This window comes from Hemitrygon akajei, chromosome 2 (assembly GCF_048418815.1).
Source record: "Hemitrygon akajei chromosome 2, sHemAka1.3, whole genome shotgun sequence".
Classification (NCBI taxonomy): Eukaryota; Metazoa; Chordata; class Chondrichthyes; order Myliobatiformes; family Dasyatidae; genus Hemitrygon; species Hemitrygon akajei.
Window position 1 is genome coordinate 150,426,101 of NC_133125.1, and position 27,652 is coordinate 150,453,752.

The following is a 27,652-nucleotide window of genomic DNA, read 5'->3' on the forward strand; positions in this document are numbered from 1 at the left end:
AGGGAGGGGAAAGGGAGGCATTTATATCAAATACAAAAAAGTTTTGCAGGTACTAGGGTAGGTAGTAGATACAGAAGAGAGGAAATTGTGTGGACTAGGTTAAGGCTGGGGCAATGTGCACTAAACCAAATATTGAAATTGATAGGGAAACACCAGACAGGACTGTGAGGAATGTCAGGAAGAGGAGTCAGTAGAACATGTAGTTCTGAGTTGCAGGAAGTATGGGATACAGAGAGAGATGATGAGAATTAATCTAAGGGAATTGGGGGTGCAGGAATTCACATTAAAAGGGTTGCTGAGCATGGGTGAGAGAGCACAGTTTAGGGTATTTTTAGCTTTCTTAAGGGGTACAGGGGTTTTTGTTTTTTATAGGATATGATGGATAAACAGGAATAGGGTACTAGGATGGCTAAAGATGGGAGGATAAAGTGTAGGTTAGGGTATGTGTGTGTGAGATTGGGTGAAGGGATTTAGAATGTGAGACTATCGCACACTCTGGAGCAGGAGGTGGCGGTAGTGCACCACTAAGCTGGGTGCCAACCGCCGTAAAACAAGGAGAGAGAGAGAGAGTGCTCGCTTTCCCATTTCTGTTCAAAGTAAAGATATTATCAGAGTATGTATACGTTACCATATACAACCCTGAGTTTGGATTTCTATTGGGCATACACTGTGAATCCAAGGAACTCAATAGAATTATTTAAACAAAAAAACTGTTCAAAAAAGCTGTGATGCAGCCAGACAATATACTCTCTACCATCCATCTATAAATGTTTATCAAGGTTTTATATTTCATGCCGAATCTTTGCAAAATTAAGGAAGTAGAAGCACTGCTGTGCTTTCTTCATAATGGCACTTATGGCTAGGCCCAGGACAGATAATCTGAAATGATAACACAGAGCAATTTAAAGACACTAACCCTCTCCATCTTTTAACCCCCAGTGAGGACTGACTCATAGACCTCTTGTTTCTTCCTCCTGAAGTCAATAATCAGCCCCCTGATCATGCTGACATTGAGTAAGAAGTTGTTGCTGTGGCACCACTCTGCCAGATTTTCAATCTGCCTCCTATATGCTGATTCATTACCACCTTTAATTCGGCCAACAAGTGTGTCATCATCAAACTTACATGTGGCATTGGAGCTGTGCATAGCCTCACAGTCAAAAGTATAAAGCAACTACAGCAGGGTGCTAAGCACATAGCCTTGTGGTGTTTCTGTGCTGATGGACATGTTGCTGCCAACCTAAACTGACTGGTGATAACATGCGAGGACATTGAGGATCCAATTGCACACAGAGATATTAAGGCCCAGGTCCTGAAGCTTATTGATTACTTTGGAGGGAGTGATATTATTAAATGCCTAGCTGTACAGTAGTCTATAAAGAGTATTGTGATGTATGCATCTTTGCTGTCCTGATGTTCCAGGGTTGAGTGAAGAGCCAATGAAATGGCACCTGTTGTGACAATATGCAAATTGGAATGGATCCAAGAGGCTTCTAAGGCATGAGTTGATATGTTTTATCACTAACCTCTCAAAACACATCATCACAGTGGATGTAAGTGCTACAGGATGATGGTCACTGAGGTAGGTTACCACATTCTTCTTTGGCACTGGTGTGATTGAAACCTGCTTGAAGCAGATGGGTACCTCACACTGCTGAAGTGAGAGGTTAAAGCTTTAAGTGAACACACCAGCTACTTGATCACCAAAAATATTCAGTACTCGGCCAGGTACCCCATTGGGGCCGGATTTTTTTTGTGGGTTCACCTTCCTGATGAATGCTCTCACAGCACGTCTGCGACTCACTCCACATGCGCTTCTCAGTAACGAAATTCATTCATGAACCGTGTGTTATCTTCATCATGAAGCCATGCAGCAGAGGAGGAGCAATAGTATTGAAAGCAGTATATTCTGTGCTGAGTCATCAATGTACAGATAGAGGGAAACACCCGGAGTGCTGCACTGCTGGGCTCAGTTCTAAGAATGCTGAATGTGGAGGCCAATGTTGAGGGAGTGTTGCATTGTCAGCTGGTAATATTACCCTGTCAGAGGGCAGGACTGAGGAAACATTGTACCATTTGAAAGAGTAATACTAAGTAAGTGCTCCACTGTAAAAGGTCATTCCAAGGAAGCACTGTAACAGCAGAGGTGTGCACTGAGACAGTGAAAGGGAGATACTGAGAGACTGTGCTAGTGTAAAGATTAATTTTAAGGAAGCAGTCAAAGAGGGATATCGAGAGAGAACTGTTCTGTTGAGAGAGTGCAAAGGGAACACTGTGTAACTGGAGGGGTTGTGCCAATCTCCACTGTTGTAACTAAGGTTACAATTCACCTGAAGAAGTGGATTATCTGAAGAAGGGCCATTGCTAAGGGGCTGCTATAGTGTCAAAGGTGCAATGCTTAGGAGCATTGTGCCCCTGGAGAGACAACCTGTCAGTGCCAAGGGAGCAATGCATGTTTAGAGACTCAGTCATGGGGAAATGTTGCGGTATTGCATGTTTGCATCCTTAGAGGGGCTGTGCTGATCATGGATTATAATTTAACTATTGTGTTCATTTCTGGCCACTTCATTATAGGAAGGATGTAGAAGCTTTAGACAATAGACAGTAGGTGCAGGAGTAGGCCATTCGGCCCTTCTAGACAGCACAGCCATTCACTGTGATCATGGCTGATCATACAAAATCAGTACCCCGTTCCTGCCCTCTCCCCATATCCCTTGACCCCGCTATCTATAAGAGCTCTATCTAACTCTCCAAGGGTGAGTGGAGAGGGTGCAGTGGAGATTTACCAGGATGCTGCCTGGATTAGTGAGTACGTCTTACGAGGATAGGTTCAGTGAGCTAGGGATTTTCTCTTTGGAGCAAAGGAGGATGAGAGGTGACTTGATAGAGATGCACAGGATGATAAAAGGCATAAGAAAAATAGGTTGAGTGGATAGCCAGAGTTTTTCCCATGGTGGAAATGGCTAATATCAGGGGGAACAATTTCAAGATGATTAGAAGTGAGAAGTGACTATAGTGGGATATCAGAGGTAAGTATTTTTTTTTTACACAGAGAGCAGTGTATTTAATATTTGACATTTCTAGTCTGTGGAAAAAACTGACTATCCCATCTCTGCATGTCCCTTTGGATTATATAGATCTCTACCAGGTCTGCCCTCAACCTCCAATGCTCCAGAAAAAACAATATGAGTTTGCCCAATTATACAACAGGGAAAGTAACCATATTTATTCCATTGTGTAATCCTCATATTTTGTAGTCACTCATTCTCCAAATTGCCAAAAAATTCCAGAGTTCTGCTCATATTATAAACTAAATTTTGGACCCTGCCAATCTCCCATGAAGAAAAGAATTACTCTTGGGTGTCCAGCGTTCAAAACAAGCATTCATACTTCAGAGCAATGATTTGACATTTGGCATTTGTGGTGGAATTAGGACTGGAGGGAGCAGCTCAACTCAAGTGGGACCTTACAGACCTTACAGTTCACTGCAACACTGAAACTTGAATACTTTCTCAGATGTAAGAAAAAGTTAAAACATAGCTAAATGGGAGTTCGTTAAAGCAGCAGAAGATACAGCCAAAAAGTTCCCACAGTGGAAGTAACACTAAACCTATCCTTGCAGAGGGATCAGAAGTGGAGAGAATGAGAAATTTCAAGTTCCTGGGTGTCAACATCTGAGGACCCAGCATGGACGCAACATATTGATGCAGCTATAAAGAAGCCATGACAGTGGCTATATTTCATTAGGAGTTTGAGGAGATTTTGTTGGTCAACTAAAACACTCGAAAACTTCTACAAATGTACAATGGAGAGCATTCTGACTGGCTGCATCACCATCTGTTATGAGGGACTACTCCACAACTTGTAAAATTAGTCAGATCTATCAGGGGTACCAGCCTCCATTGTATCCAAAACATCTTCAAGGAGTAGTGCCTTAGGAAGGCTACATCTACCACCTCCCAGGACATGCCCCCTTCACGCTGGAGCCATCAGGAAGGAGGACAGAATCCTGAAGGCACAGCTTCTTCCCCTCTGCCAGCCAATTTCTAAATGGACATTGAACCCATGAACACTACTTCAATACTGTTTTAATTTCTGTAATTTTGCACTAATTATGTTAACTTAATAGTCATATATATACTTTATGTAACTCAGTTTTTTCCTTGGTGTTTATTTATTGTTAGTTTCATTGTACTGCTGCTGTGAAGTTAACAAATCTCAAGACCTATGCCAGTGATATTAAATCTGATTCTGATTGTGACTAAGCTTGCTGAGGTGTGCGGTCACTCATCACAAAACCTGTTTGAAGCTCCACCCTGTGGTCAGAACTGTGGTTGAATTAGAGCCAAATGCCCACCTGCAAAGGAGAAAAGAGAAGAGATTGAATTGTTATGAAGGATGAACAGTTCTGATGGGCAGAAGGGTGCAGAGGTGCCCATGCCCCCCCTTGGGAAAATTGCAAACCGTTACTGTTGCTATGCTGCTTATGAGAGAGAGAGATGGAAAACATGTTGGAACTGGAACATCTGCTACTGATAAGGAGGGAGAGGAGAGGCCATTGATTTACTGTTATGTCTTCTGCAAAGGTTGTTTGTCTTGTACCATTCTGCTCATTAACATTCCTCAGTGGACAGCCAGAGTGAGCTGATTTGATGGACACAGTCACTTAAACGTGGTGGACCATTGAAATGCCATGAGTGGGGATAAAAGTCAGGTCTGGGAAGTCTCTCTCTCCCCCTCTCTCCCTCCCTCCCCCTCTCTCCCTCTCTCCCCCTCTCCCCTCCCTCTCCCTCTCTCTATAAAACAACCATACCTACCTCAGCGTGCATGGACTGAACTGAACTTTATACTTTTCTATCACACTACATTTACCCCTAGACATCAATACAGCTTGTTTATTATTGCTTATTATTATTTCTACATGTTCAGGTTTATTATTGCTAACTTGTTTTATCTATGTATTTGCAGTATTGATATTAATTTGCTTATTTTATTAATAAACACTTATAAAAATAGTACCACAAGACTCCAATGGATTCTTCTATCTTTGCTGGTTAGACACCCAGTTATGGGGTATGTAACAGAATGTACAGTATAATACTGTAGCAGGTTTAACAAAGACATCTGTATGTTTACCCACCTCCAGTGATGCCTTGGTTCTCTCCTTGCTGCACATCTACATCACTCCAAAGATTATCGCAAACACAGTCATCATCCCCAACATGGGACCTGCACAATGGGGCTCACCAACTCCTGTCCACCAAGTAAAGATTGGTAAATTTATAAATGATTTTATTATTGTCACCAGTTACTAGGTGCAGTGGAAATACTTGTTTTGCATTCTGTCCATATAGATCATTACATCAGGATATTAAGGTTGTACAAGGGAAAGCAGTAACAGAATGTAAAGGAATGTATTACTTCTACAGAGGATGTGTGGTGCTGGCTGGCAATAAGATGCAAGACCGTTAAAAGTTAAACTGTGAGGTCAGATGCCCATCTTACTATGTTTGGAGACCACTCAGTTTTCTCACAGGAGCAAGACAGAAGTGTTCATTGATCATAGTAGTACATGCTTTCAGGCTTTTGTATCTTTTTCCTGATGGGAGCTGGGAAAAATGGGGGGGAGGGTAATCCTGAGTGGGTGGTATCTTATATATTGGAGGATAGGAGAATGGAAGGTGTTTTGAGAAAGGAAGGATGTCATTAGGATGGAAAGGATGGAGAGGAGATTCACAAGAATGGAGCCAGGAATGGAATGCTTGAGATACAAGGAGAGACAGGATAGGCAGGGACAATTGTCCCTGGAATGTAGGAGGCTGAGTTATACAGAGAGGTATATAACATTTTGAGGGGCATAGAGAGAGTGTACAATAATTTTTCAGGGCTCTTGATGGTATAGGTTTAAATTAAGAGAGAAAAGATGTAACAGGAACCCGAGGGGCAACATTTTCACCCACAGGGTGGTCATTTTATGGGTGTCAGAAGAAGTGGTTGAGGCAGACAAGTTAACATATTTTAGAAGATACATCCAACAGTAGATGGATCTAAAGGGTTTAGAGAGATATGGGCCAGGTTATATGGGACTTCCTTGAACGGGAATCTTGATCGACAAAGATGTGTGGGGCTTAAGGGTCTGTTTCTCTGCTGCAGAATTCTACGAATCTATGACAATCAAACACTCAACAGCCAGGCAGTGACCACTTGACAGTCAGGTCTTCCCCACAGTCCCAATTGCTTCTTAGTTGTTCTTTTTGTTGAGTTCCTATTGTATTTCTTTGACCAACAGCTCAACTGCTTCTGTAACAGCTGGTGAGCAGAAGGAACAGATTTAATTCGAGTGGTAAAAGGGCATAGTAAATAATAACTTCCAAATTGGAAATGGGATATGTTCTTGGAATTAAGAAATTTTCAAAGGTGTGTGAGAAGGAGTGGGGCTACTTGAGCAAGTCTTTCAAAGTAGAGGACAGGGTGGTGAAGATAGCCTACAGGATGCTGGATTTCATTGATCAGGGCATCGAATTCAAGAGAAGGGAACTAATAATGCAGCTTTATGGTGGAGATTCTTGATTAGGTCTTTCAAAGAGGTAAATAGAGTGGTGAAGGAAGTGTACAAGAGACCAATTGACAATGCTTAGAATACAACAGCATGGAAATTATGGTACAGCTTTATAAAACATCAGTGAGGATACATTCTGAGTATTGTTTACAGTTCTGGTCACCAGAGCAGAGGAAAGGTGTGATTGCATTAGACAGAGTGCAGAGGAGATTCAGCAGAATGTGGCTCAGATGGATTGGGAAGAGAAAATGGATACATTGGGTTTGTTTTCCTTAGATGGGAGGAGACTGAGGGTGGACCTGATGGAGTTATACAAAATTATTAGGGTTGTAGATAGGAAACACATAGAAGGTGTCCGATGATTTTTTAAATATATATATTAATTCTGTTAATGCACTATTTTCAAACCTGTTTAATATATATACACATTATAGTTGATTTACTTACTTTATATTTCATCTTTCTATATTATCATGCACTCCATTGTTCTGCTGCTGCTAAGATAACAAATTTCACAACACCTGCCAGTGACAATAAACCTAATTTTGATTCTGAGGAACGCTGCAGGTTTTGCTTGCTGCAGTTTATGCTTCCACTTCATGTGTTTGCTTGAACTGTAGTAAACTTTTCCCCATAGTAAAAGTGCCTATAACTCGAGGTAGATTTAAGTTGATGACCCTTAGAAGTTCATAGGGAATCTACAGATGAATGCTTTCACCAAGGGGGTGTTGGAGTTGGGAATGGACTGCCTGAGGAGATGGTGGAGGCAGAGGCCCTCATAATTTTCAAGATGTATCTAGATGATCACTTGACTCATCAAGTTAGAGAAGGGGACGGGTTGTGCTTTTGAGAACAGAGGGTTTGCATGAATCATGAAGAGCCTCCTTCTCTGCTGCATGAGTCACCCCAGGCAGAATGAAGCAAATTCTGTACCGTACAATGACCTACCTCCCTTCACCACCAGTGCCTGTGTCAGGCTGCTGTGCTCGATGTGACAGGCATAGATGTTCGGGTTGTTGCCCTGCAGCTCAATGACTAGTTCCATCCAGTATGTATCATTGTAGTTCGGTAGCACGGTCACCTTGTAGCCCTCAGAAACAACCTGCCCATTCTTCCGCCACATAGCGTTGATAGCACGGGGATAGAAGGGAGTGATGATGCACAAAAGACTCTCGCCTTCAGTAGCTGTTGACCTCCTTGTCAACACCTGAGCCTCTGGAGCAACTGGGGAAGAATCGAAAATTATGTCACCATCTCAACACAGGCTGATGTTATCTTAGCGTTACAGACTGAAGTTACAGTGTACAATGTTGGGATTACTCTCACATCCATCACTACCTCAGAATGTGATCTCTCACTATTACACTCACTATCTGATCTGAAATCAGCCGCCCCAGCCCAAACTCATGCAGGCGACAGACAGAGATTACGTTCATTCATCTGACAGGTCCAGATCGAGGTCACAGGCACTGTTTCCAATGAAAATGTCATACTATATCCCAAATTAAGATCATCTTCAAACTGCAAGATGGAGAATGCTCTCAGCACAGCGGTGGTGATCAGAAGCTGCCTCACTGCCCCACACACTGCTCCAGATCGGGAGATCAGTCAATGTCTCGATTTGGGAGCGCCCTCACTCAAAGATTCAAATTACATTAATTATCAAAGTGTGTATACAGAATACAACACAGATTTATCCTCCAATGCAACAAAGAAACAAAGAGACACCAAGGAACCCCTTCAAAGAAAACATCAAACACCAAACATGCAAAGAGAGAACAGATTGCACAAACAGCAAAATGAGCTAGCAACACATGGAATATCAAACATCCGAGCAGGAGTATTTCTGTTCTTAGTTGTCCATTCCTCATCTGTTAGGGCATAATAGTGACAATGACTCCAGGGGCAGTGTCTTGTACTGTGTACTGTGTGAGAGATGCGAGACATTCAGTGTCTCGGATAAACACATCTGCACCAGGTGTGTCAAGCTGCAGCTCCTCAGAGAATGTGTTAAGGAACTGGACCCGCAGCTCAATGACCGTAGCTTCATATGGGAGAAAGAGGAAGAGATAGATAGGAGCGATAGGGAGGTAGTCACCCTAGGTTGAAGGAGTTAGGTAAATAGGTGACTTTCAGGAAGAGGAGGGGAAATGCACAGCCAGTGCAGAGTACACCTGTGGTCATTCCCCTCAATATAAGTGTACCACTTTAAATACTGTTGAGGGGGACAACCTACCGGGGGTAAGCATAGTGACCAGGTCTCTGGCACCGAGTCTGGTGCTGTGGCTCAGAAGAGCAGAGAGGTGACAAAGACTGGAGTGTTGATAGGAGATTCCATAGTGAGAAGAACAGAGACAAGATTCTATGGGCACGATAGAGACAGCCAGATGGTATGTTGCCTCCCAGTTGCCTGGATCATGGATGTCTTGGATCAGGTCCATTGCATTTTCAGGAAGGAGGGTGAGCATCCAGAAATCTTGGTGCATATTGGCACCAATGACATGGGTAGAGAAGTTGAGGAGGTCCTGAACAGAGATGTTAGGGAGCTGTGTAGAAAGCAGTAAAACAGGACCCACAAGGTAGTAATCACTGGATTTCTGCCCATGCCACACACCAGTGAGGGGAAGAATAGTATGATTTGGCAGGTGTATGTGTGGCCAAGGAATTAGTGGAAAGGGCAGGGGATCTCTTCTGGGTATGACCTGTACAAAAGGGACAGGTTACACCTGAACCCAAGGGGGCCCAATATCCTTGCATGCAGGTTTGCTAGAGTTGTTCAGGAGGGATTAAACTAATTTGACAGGGGGATAGGAACCTGAGTGATAGTGCTGAGGATGGGGTAGTTGGTTTATAAACAGATGCAGTTTATAATAGGACTCGTAGCAAGGAGAGGATGATGATTGGGCAAAATTGCAATCAACAGGATGAGTTGCAATGTAAAATTGGACAAAATCAAAAATGGTGAATACAGGACTAAAGGTGTTATATTTGAATGTGTGCAGTATACGGAATAAGATCAATGAACTTGTAGCACAGTTACAGATTGGCATGTGTGATTTTGTGTGCATCACTGATCATGGCTGAAAGAAGATTATAGATGGGATATTCGCATTCAGGGATGTACATTGTCTCGAAAGGATAGGCCAGTAGGAAGAGGGGGACACATTGCTTTGTTGGTAAAAAATGAAATCAAATAAAAATGAAAGGTGATGTAGGGTCAGAAGATATTGAATCATTGTGAGTAGAGCTGAGGAACTTCAAGGGTAAAGAGAACCTGATGAGAGTTATATACAGACCCCTAAACAGCAGTAAGGATGTGGTGTACAAATTACAATGGGAGATAGAAAATGCATGCCAAAAAGGTAGTGTTACAATAATCATGGGGGATTTCAATATGCAGGTAGATTGGGAAAATCAGTTTGGTGCTGGATCCCAAGAAGTGGAATTTCTAGAATGCTTGTGGGATGGCTTTCTAAAGCAGCTCATGGTTGAGTCCACTGGGGTATCAGCTATTCTGGATAGGGTGTTGTGCAATGAACCAGAATTGTTTACAGAGCTTGAGGTGAAGGAACCGTTAGGGATAAGTGATCATAATATATTAGAATTCACTGTGTAATTTGAGAAGGAGAACTAATGTCAGGTGCATCAGGATTACAGTGAAGTAAAGGGAATTACAGAAGCATGAGAGAGGAGCTGGCCAAAATTGATTTGAAAAGAACACTGAAAGGTATGATGGCAGAGCATACATGGATGGAGTTTCTGGAAGCAATTCGGAAGACACAAGATATATACAACCCATAGAGGAAGAAGTATTCCAAAGGCGAGATGACATAAGGTGGGTGTCTAACGAGAAGTCAAAGGCAACATAAAAACCAAAGAGAGGGATATAATAGAGCAAATTTAGTGGGAAGTTAGAGAATTGGGAAACTTTTAAAACCCAGCATAAGGCAATTAAGTAAATTATTAAGAAGAAAAAGATGGAATATAAGAATAAGCTAGCCAATAATAAAGAGGATACAATAAGTTTCTATGGATAAAGTGTAAAAGGGAGGTGAGGTTGGATTTCAGACTGCTGTAAAATGATGCTGGAGAAGTAGTAATTGGGGACAACGAAATAGTGGATGAAATGAGGAAGATACTAGCAGTATGCTGGAAGTTTGAGAGTGTCAAGGGAGCAGGTGTGTGTAAAGTTGCCATTACTAGACAGATGTTTCTTGGGAAAATGAAAGGTCTTAAAGTGACCTGGACAGATGGTGTACATGCCAGGGTTATGCAAGAGGTGGCTGAAAAGATTATGGAGGCATTAGTAATGATCTTTCAAGAATCTTTAGATTCCGGCATTGTTGCAGAAGATTGGAAAATTGCAAATATCACTCTACTCTTCAAGCAGGGAGAGAAACAGAAGAAAGGAAATTATAGGCCAGTTAGTCTGACCTCAGTTTTTGGGAAGATTTTGGAGCTGATTGTTCAAGATGGGGTTTTGTGGTACTTGGGGGCAGATGATAAAGTAGGTCGTAGTTGAGATAGTTTCCTAAAGGGAAGATCTGTTGGAATTATTTGAAAAAATAACAATAGACAATAGACAATAGGTGCAGAAGTAGACCATTCGGCCCTTCGAGCCTGCACCACCATTTTGAGATCATGGCTGATCAATTCCTATCAATACCCGGTTCCTGCCATGTCCCCATATCCCTTGATTCCCCTATCCATAAGATACCTATCTAGCTCCTTCTTGAAAGCATCCAGAGAATTGACCTCCACTACCTTCCGAGGCAGTGCATTCCAGACCCCCAAAACTCTCTGGGAGAAGAAGTTTTTCCTTAACTCTGTCCTAAATGACCTACCCCTTATTCTCAAACCATGCCCTCTGGTACTGGACTCTCCCAGCATCTGGAACATATTTCCTGCCTCTATCTTGTCCAATCCCTTAATAATCTTATATGTTTCAATCAGATCCCCTCTTAATCTCCTTAATTCCAGCGTGTACAAGCCCACTCTCTCTAACCTCTCTGCATAAGACAGTCCAGACATCCCAGAAATTAACCTCGTGAATCTACGCTGCACTTCCTCTACAGCCAGGATGTCCTTCCTTAACCCTGGAGACCAAAACTGTACACAATACTCCAGTTGTGGTCTCACCAGGGCTCTGTACAAATACAAGAGAATTTCCTTGCTCTTGTACTCAATTCCCTTTGTAATAAAGGCCAACATTCCATTAGCCTTCTTCACTGCCTGCTGCACTTGCTCATTCACCTTCAGTGACTGATGAACAAGGACTCCGAGATCTCTTTGTATTACTCCCTTACCCAACTCTACACCATTCAGATAATAATCTGCCTTCCTGTTCTTACTCCCAAAGTGGATAACCTCACACTTATTCACATTAAACGCCATCTGCCAAGTATCTGCCCACTCACCCAGCCTATCCAAGTCACCCTGAATTCTCCTAACATCCTCATCACATGTCACACTGCCACCCAGCTTAGTATCATCAGCAAATTTGCTGATGTTATTTTCTATGCCTTCATCCAAATCATTAACGTAAATGGTAAACAGCTGTGGTCCCAATACCGAGCCCTGTGGCACCCCACTAGTCACCACCTGCCATTGTGTACTTCGATTTTCAGAAGTCCTTTGACATGGTGTGACAGAGGTAGAACAAGGAAAGAGGTTTAACTGAGGGAATTTGAGCAATAAGGGACTAAATTAAAAAAGCAGAACAAAAAATGGTGGTAATCTCCAGATTACTACTGAACCACAAGCAAATTGGCATAGGGTTTAGAAGATTAGCGAGTTAAATGTGTGTCTGAAGGATTGGTGTGGAAGAAGTAGGTTTGAATTCACCGTAAATTGGCACCAGTATTGGAGAAGGAGGGAACTGTACCAATGGGACAAGTTCCACCTGAACTGTGATGGGACCTGGACCCTAGTGTGTCACATAACCAGGGCTGTGCATAGGGATTTAAACTAAATAGTAGGGGGCGGGTTTAGTAGGGGGAAAGGGTTGAACAGATTAGAAAAAGTAAAAGAGAAAAGTGTGGATAAAGGTAATGAAAAATCAAAAGATAAAAAAGAGAAAAGTAAGAGTGGAGTAAAGAAAAGACAAGTCCAAAAGAGAAAAAGATGACAAGATTTTATAAGCACAATGAGTGTAGGGGCACTTTATCTGAAAACCCGTAGTATTCAAAATGAGGTCTGTGAACTTTTGGCACAAATCAGTACAAAGGGGTATGATTTCATCGGCATTACAGAATTGTGGTTGCAGGGTGGAGAGAATTGAGAAGTAAATATCCAAGGATATCAGGTAATACAGAAGGATAGGCAAGAGGTTAAGGGAGGTGGAGTAGCACTCTTAATTGAGGATCAGATCAGGGTGATAGTGAAAGATGATGTAAGATCTAATGAGCAGAATTTTGAATCCATCTGGGTAGAGTTTAGGAATAGAAAAGAGAAAAAATCACTGGTGGAAGTTGTCTATCAACCACTGAATTATAACATTACAGTAGCACAAGCAATAAACAGACAAATATCTGTGGCATGTAAGAATGGAACAGCAGTTATCGTGGGAGACTTCAACTTGCATATAGATTGGGTGAATCAAGTTGATGGAGGCAGTATTAAGGATGACTTCATAGAATGCATCCATGATGGCTTTCTTGAACAGCATGTTACTAAACCTACAAGGGAACATGCTATCTTAGATCTGGTCCTGTGCAATGATCAAGTAAAATTAGTGATCTTGTAGACAGGGATCCTCGTGGAAAGAGTGATCACAGTGTGATTGAGTTTCTCATACAAATGGTGGGTGTAATAGTTCGATCGAAAACAAGTGTTTTATGTTTAAACAATGGAGACTACAATGGAATGGGGGAGGATTTGGCTTGTGTAGAATGGGAACACAGATCATATTGTGGGAGGGTTGAGAAACAGTGGAAGACTTTCAAAGAGACTTTTCACGGTGTTCAACAAGAGTATATTCCAGTGAAAAGTGGGAAGTAAGTAATTAAGTAAGGGTTGGGAGAGGCAGCCTTGGATAACTATGGAAATGAAAGAAGGCATCAAACTAAAAGCTTGTTTGTACAAATTTGCCAAGAGTAGTGGGAAACTGGAAGATTGGGAAAACTTTAAAAAGCAACAAAGAACCACTAAGCGAGCAATAAAGGAAGGGAAGACAGATTATGAAACTAAACTAGCACAAAATATAAAAACGGATTGTAAAAGTTGTTATAATTATATAAAGCAGAAAAGGGTGGCTTAAGTGAACATAGGTCCCTTGGAGGACAAAAAGGGGAATTAATATTGGGTAATGAGGAAATGGCAGAGGCTTTAGATCTATGTTGTGTCGGTCTTCACAGTGGAGGTGGAGGACACATCTAACATGCCAAAGACAGATGTTATGGATGCGCTGGGAGATGAGAACCCTGATACAATAGCAATCACTAAAGAGGTACTGCTAAGCATACTTGTGGGCTTGAAGATAGAGAAGTCCCAGGATACTGAAAGAAATGGCAGAAGTCATAGTAGAGGCTTTGGTGATAATTTACCAAAAATGGACAACAGAGTTGGGGGTAATGTATTAGCATGGATAGAGGATTGGTTGACTAATAGAAAGAAGAGAGTTGGGATACCTGGGTGTTACTCTGGTTGTCAATCAGTGGTGAGTGATGTGTTGTAGTAGTCTGTTGTTCTGGGCTTGCAACTGTTCACGATATACATTAACGATCTGGAAGGGGGGACGAGTGTAGTGTATCTAAGTTTGTGTCAGGTATGGAAGCATCCTGAACTTTGTCAATAAGGTTTAAGCAGGAATATCTGACTCCTGGAAACTGCTGAATTGCATGTATTTCAAGGTATAAAAGACCATACTTGTGCTTACTTTAGCAGAGTCTTTTAGTGGGCTCACTGTGGTCATGTAATTAAGTAATTGAACTGAATACTGGTGTTTGTGTCTTTGTTTAATCAGCGATAGTAAATTTCTGTGACACTCAGAATAGAGGGATATTGTTTTCAAATGGAGATCAGGAAGTATTTCTTTTGCCAGAGAGCAGTACATCTGTGGAATTCGTTGCCACAGACAACTTGGCAGCTGTGGAGGCCACATCTTTAGGTATATTTAAAGCAGAGATTGATAGGTTCTTTATGGTCATGACATGAAGGGAGACGGTGAAGGCAGGACATTGGAACTGTGAGGGTAATGGACCAGCATGATAAAATGGTGGAGCAGACTCGATGGGCCAAATGGCCCCATTCTGCTTCTATATCTTACGGTTTTATCGAGTCTAGGTGTATTCAGTTTAGTTCAGTGCCTTGCTACTAGTCAAATGCATGCCGCAGATCAATCTTCGCTGAAGCACCCAGTGCACACTGATGCACCTCGATCAAACCGCTCATAAACAGCAATACCTGAAACACATGAATCCTAAAGTTCCCCAAAATGAGTCACAACCACGAGCCTCACCGATCAATCCCTGCAATGTGGAACACAAGCCTCCTGCACTTTCCTCCAACTGCAGCTAGGAAAAGGGAGAGGAATACCAGCCAAATGTGACAGATGGCGCCAAACACCAGCCTGGCCTCCACCCCAGGCCTCGTCCACTTCAACCTTGCTCAACCCCTCAGTCAGAGAAAAACAATGGAGCCAGTCATGGGCTCACAGTCCTCCTCCAGGCCTGCAGGCCGTACACTCCAGTCAACTCACTGTTTCAAATTAGGAGATCCCTAATTACTCCAGGTGGGAAACCCCTAACCATTTTGTTTTGGGAGCTCTCCCTCTTTCCCATATCAGGGGATCCCTCTGCATCTCAGATTGGGAGCTTCCTTACTGTCCAGATCAGGAGATTCCTCTCTGTCCCAGATTGGGAACACCATCAATTTGCTAGATCATTAAATCCTTCAGTATCCTGAATCAGACAGAGGTATCCCTTATGTTGCTGAATTGGGAGTTCCTTCACCATTACAGAATGTTCCACTTGCCTTGCCTTTCAGATGCTTGTTTTCCAAGCTGAACAGCTCTTTCAAAGTAAATCTTCAAGTCAGGCTCTTTAGTAAAATTGAGTTGGTTCATTCCAGCTTTGATTAATCCTTGGAGATTTGAATTTGCGCTGATATCAAGGCTGACCGTTAGAAAATCTGGGATGTTGATTTTTAGAATCACATTGACCGTATTTCCAGACTGTGTGCAGCCCAAGATTCCCTGTAAGTAGCTGATGTCTGTAAAGTACCAACAGATTAATTAACATTCATGGCTGAAGCTTCCAACATTAAATCCGATATCCATCTGGATAATGGTCTGCTAAATACGTAAATGCTATGAGAGGTGATTGATAAATTTGTGGCCTAATGTAGAGGAGATGAGTTATACAGCTCTCATTACATGCACATGCAGTTCAACTCTTTGAGTGATTATGCAGAAAGTTGAAGTTAATAACTCATCAGGGGTGATTGATAAGTTTGTGGCCTAAGATGGAAGGAGTCAATTTTAGAAAACCTAGCACACTTATTTTTCAACATCGTCCCCTCCTTCATTAACACACTTAGTCCAGAGGACGTGGAGCATATGGATCATAGACCTCCAGAAAGTGTCCACGCAGGGGTGATTGATAAATTTGTGGTCTAACGTAGAAGGAGATGAGTAATACAGCTCTCATAACATGCACATGCAGTTCAACTCTTTGAGTGATTATGCAGAAAATTTGAAGTTAATAACTCATCAGGGGTGATTGATAAGTTTGTGGCCTAAGATGGAAGGAGATGAGTAATACAGCTCTCATTACATGCACATGCAGTTCAACTCTTTGAGTGATTATGCAGAAAATTTGAAGTTAATAACTCGCCAGTGGTGATTGATAAGTTTGTGGCATAAGATGGAAGGAAATGTTGAAAAATAAATGTGCTAGGTTTTCTAAAATTGACTCCTTCTACCTTAGGCCACGAACTTATCAATCACCCTTCGTATGTGACAAAGAGGTGCACAAAGTAGTGGGTCACAGTGAGGGACTGTGTACAGTTAAGGCTGAGACCATGGGGTGACAGTGTACCATATAGAACGTTTGTCACTGTGTGGCACAGATCACAGGGTCTTGTGGAATCAGTAATCAATGTGAGCAACTGTCTACATGGCAGGGTGGGAGGGGAAAGTATAAGGAGATTCTATTTGTCATTAAATGTTTTCAAACGTACAGTGAAAAGCATTCGGATTGGTTACATCACAGCTGGTAGGTAAACGCCAAAGCCCTGAAAGTCAAAAGGCTGAGGGGGTGGTGGACTCAGCCAGTCCCATCACAGGTACAGCTCTCCGCATTGTTCAGGACATCTGCTGAAGGCAATGTCCCAGGAAGACAACATCCATCATCTGGAACCGCACCCTCCATATCATCCAGGACAGACCCTCTTCTTGATGCTCCCACCAGGAGGGAGAGACAGAGGCCTAAGGACCCACACCTCAGGCTCTGACAAGAGCTCCATGTTCAACAGCACCAGGTTCTTTAACCAACCAGAAAATCCTTAAGATGACCCTAGATTATAGTCTTATCTCTCTTAATCTTGCACAAATATTGTTACATTTATTCTGTTGCATATCTTTGCACATGTGCAGGTTGTGTATATTTATTTAACATTGACTCCATGCTAACATGTCCTGTAATATAGAATGCTGTTGCTGTAAAACAGTGATTTTATGGCAATTGTACCCTGTATATGTAAGCCTATGCTCAGAAATAAACTTGAGTTTGAACTTATGCAGAGTGCACAGTACAGAGATCACGTTGAAACACTGTGCATACAAAGCACTGAGGGACACTATCAATATGTGGGACAGAGCAGGAGCTCACAGTGAGAAACTGTGCTGTACAGTCTGCGCTGAACCATGTCCACTGCAGAGTTACGGTGGAGAACTGTGAAAGCAACATGTTTGTAATAAGTGTCAATAAGCACAGAGTGTGCACCACAGCAGGTCTGATCACTCCATGATGGTGAGGCTTAGGAGAAGGTGCAGAAGATGCTTACCAGATGCTGCCTGCATTGGACAACATGTGCTATAACAAGAGATTGGACCAGCTTGGGCTGTTTTCAGTTGACATCTGGTATCATTTTTTCCTTAGTTGAAATGTCTAATACAAGAGGGCATGGAAAAGGGGGTATGTTCAATGCTGATGTGCAGGGTCAGTCTTTTCCAGAGTGGCCCATTCCTAAATTGTGCTGCCAGGGGTGGTGGAAGTAGCAGATACAAAGAGGGTGTTCAAGAAGCCTAGGCGAGCAGGAAATAGGAGGACATGGACATTGTGTATGCAGAAAGGATTAGCTTTGTTTGGCATTTGATTATCAATATAATTAGTTCAGCAGAACTTTGTGGGCCAAAGGGCCTATTCCTGTGCTGTAGTGTTCTATGGTCTAATGCACGGAGTCCCAGCACCAAATTAGATCTGGAAAGCGTCATTGTGGCAGGTGACTAGGTAAGAGCCATGGACATCGTAGTTCCAAACCATCCTAGACTGAAGCATTCCCAAGTCTGGAGTTGGGGAGTAAGTTTAGGATTGGGGTTAGAGCCAGGGCAAATCCTGTGTGGACAGTGGATTGATTTTCACTGTTTCTCTGAAGAGGTCAGTGGGGAATGAAGACAGGATAATCAGCTTATTTTCAAGGGTCAGAACTTACCCAGATGATTTGGATGGAATTCTTGTAATTGGAGTTAAGGAAGATAGAGAGCAGAATGTAGGTTTGAGAGATTTGAAAGAGTGAAGGACTTTAAACTTGATACAACATAATTGGATCCAATAGAAGATCAAGATATTGGCAATATGCAAGTCACTGTGATACTCAAAGGGCAGATACTCAAAGACACTCACTAAGGATTGAGGTCAATTGCTTCAGATGTGTCGAGAGGAGCTCATGAAGCCTGTCAGTTATTTCTTTCTGTTCTTTCTGGTAGTCAATCGATAAGGCATCTGCGATCCACTGATGCTTGATTTCTACTTCACGGAGGGTACTGTCATAGTAGTCAATCTGCAAGTCATCCAACATCCCAATCCTGAAGAAGGCTGGTAGTTCAGTAATATTGATGGATTGGAAGTAGAAATACATCAAGCCGTGTGAGCCTGAGTAAAAGGAGAGAGAGAGAGAGAAAGAGAGAGAAGTGTCAGAAAACAACAAAGGATGCTCACAATTTCTAAGGCATAACTCGGGAGTTTGATGGCATACTCACCACTTGAATGGATTAATACACATCCAAGCAGACATCCGACTGGATCAGGCAGCACACCCCCCTCCCCCCCCCCCCCACTTTATTAGCTCCCCAAACACGAGCAACAAACATTACTAAAACATGCTTCACTGCTCTGACTGTATACAAAATCCTAAGCAGATACTCACCGAAGCCAATCCAACAGAACAACCCAAACCCCAGCACAAAGGAGGTCAAGGGCAGCAGGCAAACAGGAGCCCCAACTCCCACTATAGGGTTGCTTCTAATTCAGAGGCAAACATACTGGAATATGTGTCCGCCATGATAGAGAGGAAGCCAAGGTTCAAGGAGAAGCAGAAGAAATTTCCGGAGCACCAGTGTAGAAATTCTCATCATCACAGCAAAGGTGACAGAGAAAGAGGACAGAAAATTGGTAGTGGAGTCCCACAAGAGGCAGAGTGGGAGGATTAAAAGTAAAGATAGTTGTGTGAGTCTGTAGGTTGAAACAGACATTTGTGAGTGCAGTGAGGGTAGGAAAGACTTAGATATGCCCTGTATGAAGAGGAGAACAGGCTAGGAATTGGGAGCATCGAAAATGACAATTTCCAGTTCTGTCTGAGTGTAGGGAGCAGCACCAATACAGTGATCAATGTAAAAGGAAAGAAGCTGAGTGGAGGAGACTAAGTGGGATTGAAGCTTAGCAGTCATTTCAAGAGGACTAGAATATAAAAGCAAAGGTGTAACGTTCGACTTCATAAAGCACTGGTGAGGCCTCATGTGGAGTATTGTGAGCAGTTCTGGGCCCCTTATCTTAGGAAGGATGTGCTGAAACTGGAGAGGGTTCAAAGAAGGTTCATGAAAATGATCCCAGGATTGGAAGGTTTCTCACATAAAGAGCATTTGATGGTTCTAGGCCTGTATTCACTAGAATTCAGAAGAATGAGGTTGGACCTAATTGAAACCTGTCAAATGGTTAAAGCCCTTTATAGAGTTAATGTGGATAGGATGTTTTCTATGGTGGGAGAGTCTAAGACCAGAGGACACAGTCTCAGAATAGAGGGGTGTTCTTTTACAACATAGATGAGGAGAAATTTTTTAGCCGGAGAGTGGTGAAGATGTGGGATCCTTTGCCACAGGCAACCTAGCAGTAGTGGAGGCCAAGACATTATGTACATTTAAGGCACAGGTTAATAGATTCTTAACTGGTCAGGACATGAAGGGATACAGGGAGAAGGCAACAGATTGGAGCTGAGAGTAAAATTGGATGAAATGGCAGAGCAGACTTAATGGGCCAAATGGACTATTCTGCTCCTATATCTTATGGTTTTATGGTACAAGACTGTTCCAGGTATCCAAGTGCAGAAGAGGTTTTCCAGAATGCCTCCTGGATTAGAGGACATAATTGAATTGAATTGACTTTATTACTTACATCCTTCATATACAAGAGGAGTAAAAATCTTTATGTCTCCGTTCAAATGTGCAATGTACAATTATAGACATTTATAATAAATATTATGTACAACCGGATAGTCAATATAACATAGAAATACAGTGTGTCTGCATGAACTAAGCCATTTGATGGCCTGGTGGAAGAAGTTGTCCCGGAGCCTGTTGGTCCTGGCTCTCATGCTGCGGTATCATTTCCCAGATGATTGCAGCTGGAACAGTTTGTGCTTCAGGTGACTCGGGTCTCCAATGATCCTTTGGGCCCATTTTACACACCTGTCCTTCTAAATATCCTGAATAGTGGGAAGATCACATCTACAGGTGTGCTGGGCTGTCCGCACCACTCTCTGCAGAGTCCTGTGATTAAAGGAGGTACAGTTCCCGTACCAGGCAGTGATGCAGCCCATCAGGATGCTCTCAATCGTGCCCCTGTAGAAAATTCTTAGAATTTTGAAGGGGGCCATAATAAACTTCTTCAACTGTCTGAGGTGAAACAGATGCTGTTGTGCCTTTTTCACCACACAGCCAGTATGTACAGACCACGTGAGATCCTTGATGATGCGTATGTGGAAGAGAAATTGTTCTTTGGAGTGGCAGAGACTGAGGGAAGATCTGATAGATGTCTATAAGACTACAAGAGCATCCCAGGGTCAAGCTATCTAACACTAGAGGGCATGTATTTAATGTGGAAGGGAATAAGTTCAGAGGAAATTTGTAGGGCAATGTTGATTTTATGTGGTCAGTGTCTGGAATCAGCTGTGAGGGCTGGTGGTGGAAGCACATACCACAGAGGTATTTAAGAAACACTTAGAAAGGCTCATGAATTGCAGAGAATGGAAGGATATGGACATTGGCAGAAGGGTTTAGATTAGTTAGGCATTTAGTTACTGGTTTAATTAATTTGGCACAACATATTGGGCTGAAGGGCATATCCCTGTCCTGCACTGCCCGGTGCTGTAATCCCAGAGAAAGAAATCATAGGATTCTCCTGGTTGCTCTGAATTCCTCCCACACCCCAAAGATGGGTGGATTGGTGGGCTAATTGGCTGCTGTGAATCACCCTAAGATGTGAGTGAGTGGTGGAATCTGGGAAGGTGTTGATGCGAATGAGGGAAGAATAAGTTTAGATGAGTGTAAAGGGGTGGTTGATGGACCCAGAGGACTGTACTGACTCTGCAGAAGAATCACTTTCTTTAAAATCTTGACATTACTGACTAGCTGCATCATAACCTGGTACAGAAACTACAATAGACAGGAAGACAAGAGCTGCAGAGAATGGTGGACACTGCCTGATCCACCACGGGCACATCCTTCCCCAACACTAGCAGTATCTACAGGAGGCACTGCCTCAAGAAGGCAGCATCTACCATCAAGGATTCCCACCATTCGCATCATGCAGTCTTCTTGCTGCTACTGTCAGGCAGGAGGCACAGAAGACTGACATCCCACAACATCAGGTTCAGGAACAGCTACTTTCCTACAGACATCATGTTCTTGAACCAACCTGAACAATCCTGACCCTACATCAGCAATGCAACACTACAGACTGCCTCTTGCACCTTTAAGACCATAAGACATAGGAGCAGAATTAGGATATTCAGCCCATTGAGACTTTTCCACAACGCATCATGGCTGAATCCGGATCCCACACAACCCCATACATCTGCATTCTCGTCATATCTGACCATCAGAAAATGATCAACTTCTGACTTAAATATATGCACAGACTTGAGAGTTTGTGGCAGAGCATTCCATAGATTTAATGCTCTCTGGCTAAAAAAATTCCTCCTTACCTCTGTTCTAAAGGGCCGCCCCTCAATTCTGATGCTGTGACCTCTAGTTCTGGATACTCCCACTGTAGGAGACATTCTCTCCACATCCACCCCAACAAGTCCTTTCAACACTCGGTAGGTTCTAATGAGATCACCCCACATTTTTCTAAACTCCAGTGAGTACAGGTCCAAAGCTGCCAAACCCACCTTATGTGTTAACCCCTTCATTCCCGAAATCATCCTCCTGAACCTCCTCTGTACTATCTCCAATGATAACACATCCTTCCTGAAAAATGGGGCTCAAAACTATACACAATGCTTTAGGTGTGGCCTGATTAGTGTCTTGTTATTATCTCCTGGCTTTTCTTGAAAGATCAAGTCCAATGCATCTGTTATCTCTTCAGCAACCTCTCTCAAGTCTCCGGGATGTAGTCCATCTGGCTCAGGTGACTTATCCACCTTAAGATCTTTGAAGTTGTCTAGCAATTTTCTTTGCAATAGCAAAGACACCCACTCCTGCTGTCTGACACTCATGGACCTCTGGCACACTGCTAGTGTCTTCCACAGGGAAGACAGATGCAAAGTACCCATTAAGTTCCTTTGCCATTTCTTTGTTCCACATTACTACCTCACCAGCATCATATTACAGTGGTCTAATATCAAATCTCACTTCTCTTTTACTCTTTATATAACTGAAACAACTTTTGGTGCCCTGCTTTATATTATTGGCTATTCAGCCCTCTTATTTAATCTTTTCCCTTCTTTTAGCCTTTTTAGTTATTTTTCTTGGATTTTAAAAGCTTCTCAATCATCCAACTTCCCACTCACATTTGTTACCTTATATGCCCTTTCCTTGACTTTTATGCAGTCCTTAACATTCTTTATCAGCCACAGTTGCCTACCCCTGCTAACTGAGAACTTCTTCCTCTGTGGCACATATCTATCCTGTGCCTTGTGAACTATTCCAAGAAACTTCAGCTCTGCTGTCATCCCCACTAGTATTCTCCTTCAATCCACCTGGGCAAGCTCCTCTCTCATGCCTCTGTAATTCCTTTTATACCATTGCGATACTGATACATGAGTTATGTTTCTCCCTCTCAAATTGCAGTATGAATTCAATCATATTTTGATCACTGTCTCCCAAGGAATCCTGTATGTTAAGCTCCCTAATAAGATCTGGGTTTTTGCAGCGTACCTGTAGATGTGAACTTCCCACTATTCGGGACATTTAAAAAGACAGGTGTGTAAAAAGGATCATCAGGAACCTGAGTCACCCCACCCACAAAATGTTCCAGCTGCTACCATCCGGGAAATGATACCACAACATAAAAGCCAGGACCAAGGGACAGCTTCTTCCATTAGGCCATCACACTGCTTAATTCATGCTGACACAACTGAATTTCTATGTTATATTGACTATCTTATTGTGCACACTATTTATTATAAATTACTATAAATTACAACATTGGATGTTTAGATAGAGATGCAATGTAAAGATTTTGAAGGATGTAAGTAACAAAGTCAATTCAATACACAACACCCAATCTATGATAGCCTTTCCCTGAGTAGGCTCAAACACAAGCATTCTCTGACTCTATGTCACCTCTTTCTAAAGATGTAATTCCAACTCTTACCAACAGAGCCACACCACTGCCTATGCCTTTTTGCCTGTCCTTTCGATACAAAGTATATCCCTTGATGGTAAGCTCCCAACTTCGGCCTTTTTTCAGCCACAGCTCCATGATCCCCACAATGTCATTGAGACCAAACTCTAATTGCGCCACAGGTTCATCCACCTTATTCCAAATACAGCACCTTCAGTTCTGCGTTCTTCACCCTTTTGAATTTTGCCTCTGTGGTACAATTTAACTCTTTGCTCTGTCTGTATTTGTACCCAATCATTGTCTTATCCTTCCTTACATTCATGTTTCACCAATCATCTTCTTGTAAACTTGCTGGCTCATCCTCAGCTCTGTCGTCCTGGTTTCCATCCTCCTGCCATATTCATTTCAACCACTCTCAACAGCTCTAGTAAATTTGCCAGCAAGAATATTGGTCCCCCTTGGATTCAAGTGCAACCTGACCTTTTTCTACAGGTCTCACCTGCCCCAGAAGAGGGCCCAATTATCCAGAAATCTGAATCCCTCTCTCCTGCTCCAATTCTTCAGTCACACATTTACCTGCCACCTCATTCTATTCCTATCCTCACTGTCATGTGGAACAGGCAGTAATCCTGAGATTACTCCTCTTGAGGACCTGCTCCTCAGCTTCCTTCCTAACTCCCTATATTCTTTTTTCAGGACTTCGTCCCTTTTCCTTCCTATATCATTGATACCAACATGTACCGTGGCTTCTCTCTGCTCACCCTCCCTTTTCAGGATATTGTGGACGTGTCCAGACACATCTTGGACCCTGGCACCTGGGAGCCAAACTACCATCTGTGTTTCCCTTTTGCATCTACAGAATCACCCATCTGTCCGCCTGCCTACAGAATCAACTATTACTGCTTTCATCCTCTTCAGTTCCCGACCCTTCTGAGCCACAGGGCCAGACTCAGTGCCAGAGGCACAAGCACTGTTGCTTCCCCATGTACTGTTGCAGCTGGGCATCTCTGATAGTGTTTTATTTGCTCTGATGTCTCAATCTGCAGTTATTTTTGTTCATTGACTTGCATAAACTTTGCGTATTGTCATTCTGTGTGTTCCCTGAATATGCCTGCTTGTAATGCTGTTGCAAGCAAGATTCTCATTTTATCTATATCTAACCATTCTTATGCATATGGCAATAAATCTGACTGAACGTGACCTAAAATTTCCCTGAACGTCCTAAATTCCCTGCTACCTAGGGTAACAGAAACAGCAATATTGTTCTTTGTGATTTATTGCTCCTAATTCTTCTGCTTCCTATTTCATTGTATTTTCTGTAAGCAGCCAGTGCAGGCACAGAACAATCTCCCATAGTCTGCCATGTGTAAACATACTGACCAACCACCACAACACCAGAGCTTTGATGAACTCGCCACTCATGTCCAGTGCCAATTGCCTCCACTTCCCACAGCATCATTCGCCATGAGCGGTGTTAACCTGGCCATTCACTTGAGAGGGGCCTTTTACAAAACCTCCCAGAGGTGCTTGTACATAAAATGCATCAATGTTCTCCCAGTCTATGACCACAGCAATCACCAAAACTTAGAGCCAACTCTTGATGCACTTTGAAAATAGGAAGAAAAAGTTCTGACAACAGTCAACAGGTCAGGCAGTATCTGGGGAAAAGAGGAACTGTTAATGTCTCAAGTTAAAGACAGAAAGCTCCATCGTTCCGATAGCATGCAAGGACAGAGAAATAGAACTAATGTTTAAGGGCCAAGATGGAAACTTGCAACAGTTCCCGTAGCATCTGTTGGGAGACAAACAATAAATGTTTCAGATCCAGGAGCCTGAATCAGAACTTGGAATGAGAGAAATCAAGTTAGTTTTTGTTAGCAGAGAAGTCCTTCACACATGAACAAGTGTGTTCCTTGAACAACTTGTTCCTTGAACGAGTTAGGTCTCTATTCATTGAAGCGTAGAAGGTTGAGGGGGGATTTGATCGAGGTATTTAAAATTTTGAGAGGGATAGATAGAGTTGACGTGAATAGGCTGTTTCCATTGAGCGTAGGGGAGATTCAAACGAGAGGACATGATTTGAGAGTTAGGGGGCAAAAGTTTAAGGGAAACATGAGGGGGTATTTCTTTACTCAGAGAGTGATAGCTGTGTGGAATGAGCTTCCTGTAGAAGTAGTAGAGGCCAGTTCAGTTGTGTCATTTAAGGTAAAATTGGAAAGGTATATGGACAGGAAAGGAGTGGAGGCTTATGGGCTGAGTGCGGGTAGGTGGGACTAGGTGAGATTAAGAGTTCGATAGATAGATAGATAGATAGATAGATAGATAGATAGATAGATAGATAGATAGATAGATAGATAGATAGATAGATAGATAGATAGATACTTTATTCATCCCCATGGGGAAATTCAACTTTTTTTTCCAATGTCCCATACACTTGTTGTAGCAAAACTACTTACATACAATACTTAACTCAGTAAAAAAAATATGATATGCATCTAAATCACTATCTCAAAAAGCATTAATAATAGCTTTTAAAAAGTTCTTAAGTCCTGGCGGTTGAATTGTAAAGCCTAATGGCATTGGGGAGTATTGACCTCTTCATCCTGTCTGAGGAGCATTGCATCGATAGTAACCTGTCGCTGAAACTGCTTCTCTGTCTCTGGATGGTGCTATGTAGAGGATGTTCAGAGTTTTCCATAATTGACCGTAGCCTACTCAGCGCCCTTCGCTCAGCTACCGATGTTAAACTCTCCAGTACTTTGCCCACGACAGTGCCCGCCTTCCTTACCAGCTTATTAAGACGTGAGGCGTCCCTCTTCTTAATGCTTCCTCCCCAACACGCCACCACGAAGAAGAGGGCGCTCTCCACAACTGACCTATAGAACATCTTCAGCATCTCTCTACAGACATTGAATGACGCCAACCTTCTAAGGAAGTACAGTCGACTCTGTGCCTTCCTGCACAAGGCACAAGTTCCTGCACAAGTTCGGCACGGACTAGGAGGGCCGAGATGGCCTTTTTCCGTGCTGTGATTGTTATATGGTTATAAGGCACGGAAAGAGGACACTCGGACCGCTATGTGGGTGCAGACCCTTGAGGAATGGGTAGCACAGGGGTATTTCTCTGGTATTGTGAAACAGACTGATATACCGTGGAAGTTAAGGGATAATTAAACTCATACTAATTACTTTAATGTGATGCATTAAAGATACAATTAAGATAGTGGGACTTTCCTCTTTGGAAACCGGCGACAATTCCTACCCACCGGTGAAACATATTCAAGGATCATTTTGCCCCGAGTTTATCGACTCCAGAAATATCGCAAGAGTGATATAGAACACAGGAGTGCGATGAGTTCGTCTTCCGTCTAATGGAGCCACAGCCAGGAACTCCGAAAGATTTAAAGGTGAGTTTCCCGACGCAACCCCCGACCATCGCCGTCACATACCCTCGCCTCACCTGTCTGGCTTCCCGCGACAGAGCAGAGAGAGAACGCGGTGACAAGGAGCGATACCGGTCCGGTCCAACACTCCATTGCGACGACTCCTTGCATCGACTGAACCCTGATCGTTAGTCAGTGAAGTGCTGAGGGTGGAGTTAGATTCACAGACGCAGCTTGGTGTAAACAGGGTTATTTACAGGGCAGCCAGTAACTGAAAATCCTCCTACATAAATGGACTGTGGGCGTAGCGGAGATTCGGCTGATCGCGGGAGGGAGCGGAGCCAAAACACTTCCAGTTGTGTTGCATCAAATCCGGCGAGAGGAGATTTCAGGAAATTCCCATTATCCCGAGCGAAGCTGCTCAGCACAAACCTTCTCCAGTCACTGGGTAAAACAAAACTTCTAGAGGAACTCGGCGGGCCAGGCGGCAGATATGAAGGGAAAAGCAGCGTCAACACAAAATGTCCACTGTCCATATCCCTCCACAGCTGCGATCAGACCCGCTGATTCATAGACATACTTCATGAAACAGGACCGGATGGGGAATGATCACAGAATAGGGTTCTTCCGCCACTGGACAGGGAGTGGCCAGGTTCGCTGAGAGAGCCCCTCAATTATTGTAGCAGAGCTTTCCCCCCACCCCCCCACCCA

The 27,652-nt window shown here is 42.9% G+C and overlaps 1 protein-coding gene across 2 annotated transcripts; it reads right to left on the reverse strand.

The window, feature by feature from the left end:
• Window positions 1–3,669: 3,669 nt before the first annotated feature.
• Window positions 3,670–27,480, reverse strand: LOC140716788 (major histocompatibility complex class I-related gene protein-like). Of its 2 annotated transcripts, XM_073029688.1 has the most exons (6): window positions 27,019–27,480; window positions 18,403–18,651; window positions 15,533–15,769; window positions 7,508–7,783; window positions 5,141–5,253; window positions 3,999–4,357 (listed from the first exon to the last, which is right to left on the reverse strand). In XM_073029688.1, the coding sequence occupies exons 1-5, from the start codon at window positions 27,110–27,112 to the stop codon at window positions 5,177–5,179; spliced, it is 933 nt and encodes a 310-aa protein (XP_072885789.1). In that variant the 5' UTR covers window positions 27,113–27,480; the 3' UTR covers window positions 3,999–4,357; window positions 5,141–5,176. The 2 variants fall into 2 exon arrangements, with proteins under 2 accessions (XP_072885798.1, XP_072885789.1); XM_073029697.1 differs by lacking the exon at window positions 15,533–15,769 and having other exon boundaries at window positions 3,670–4,357.
• Window positions 27,481–27,652: the final 172 nt, after the last annotated feature.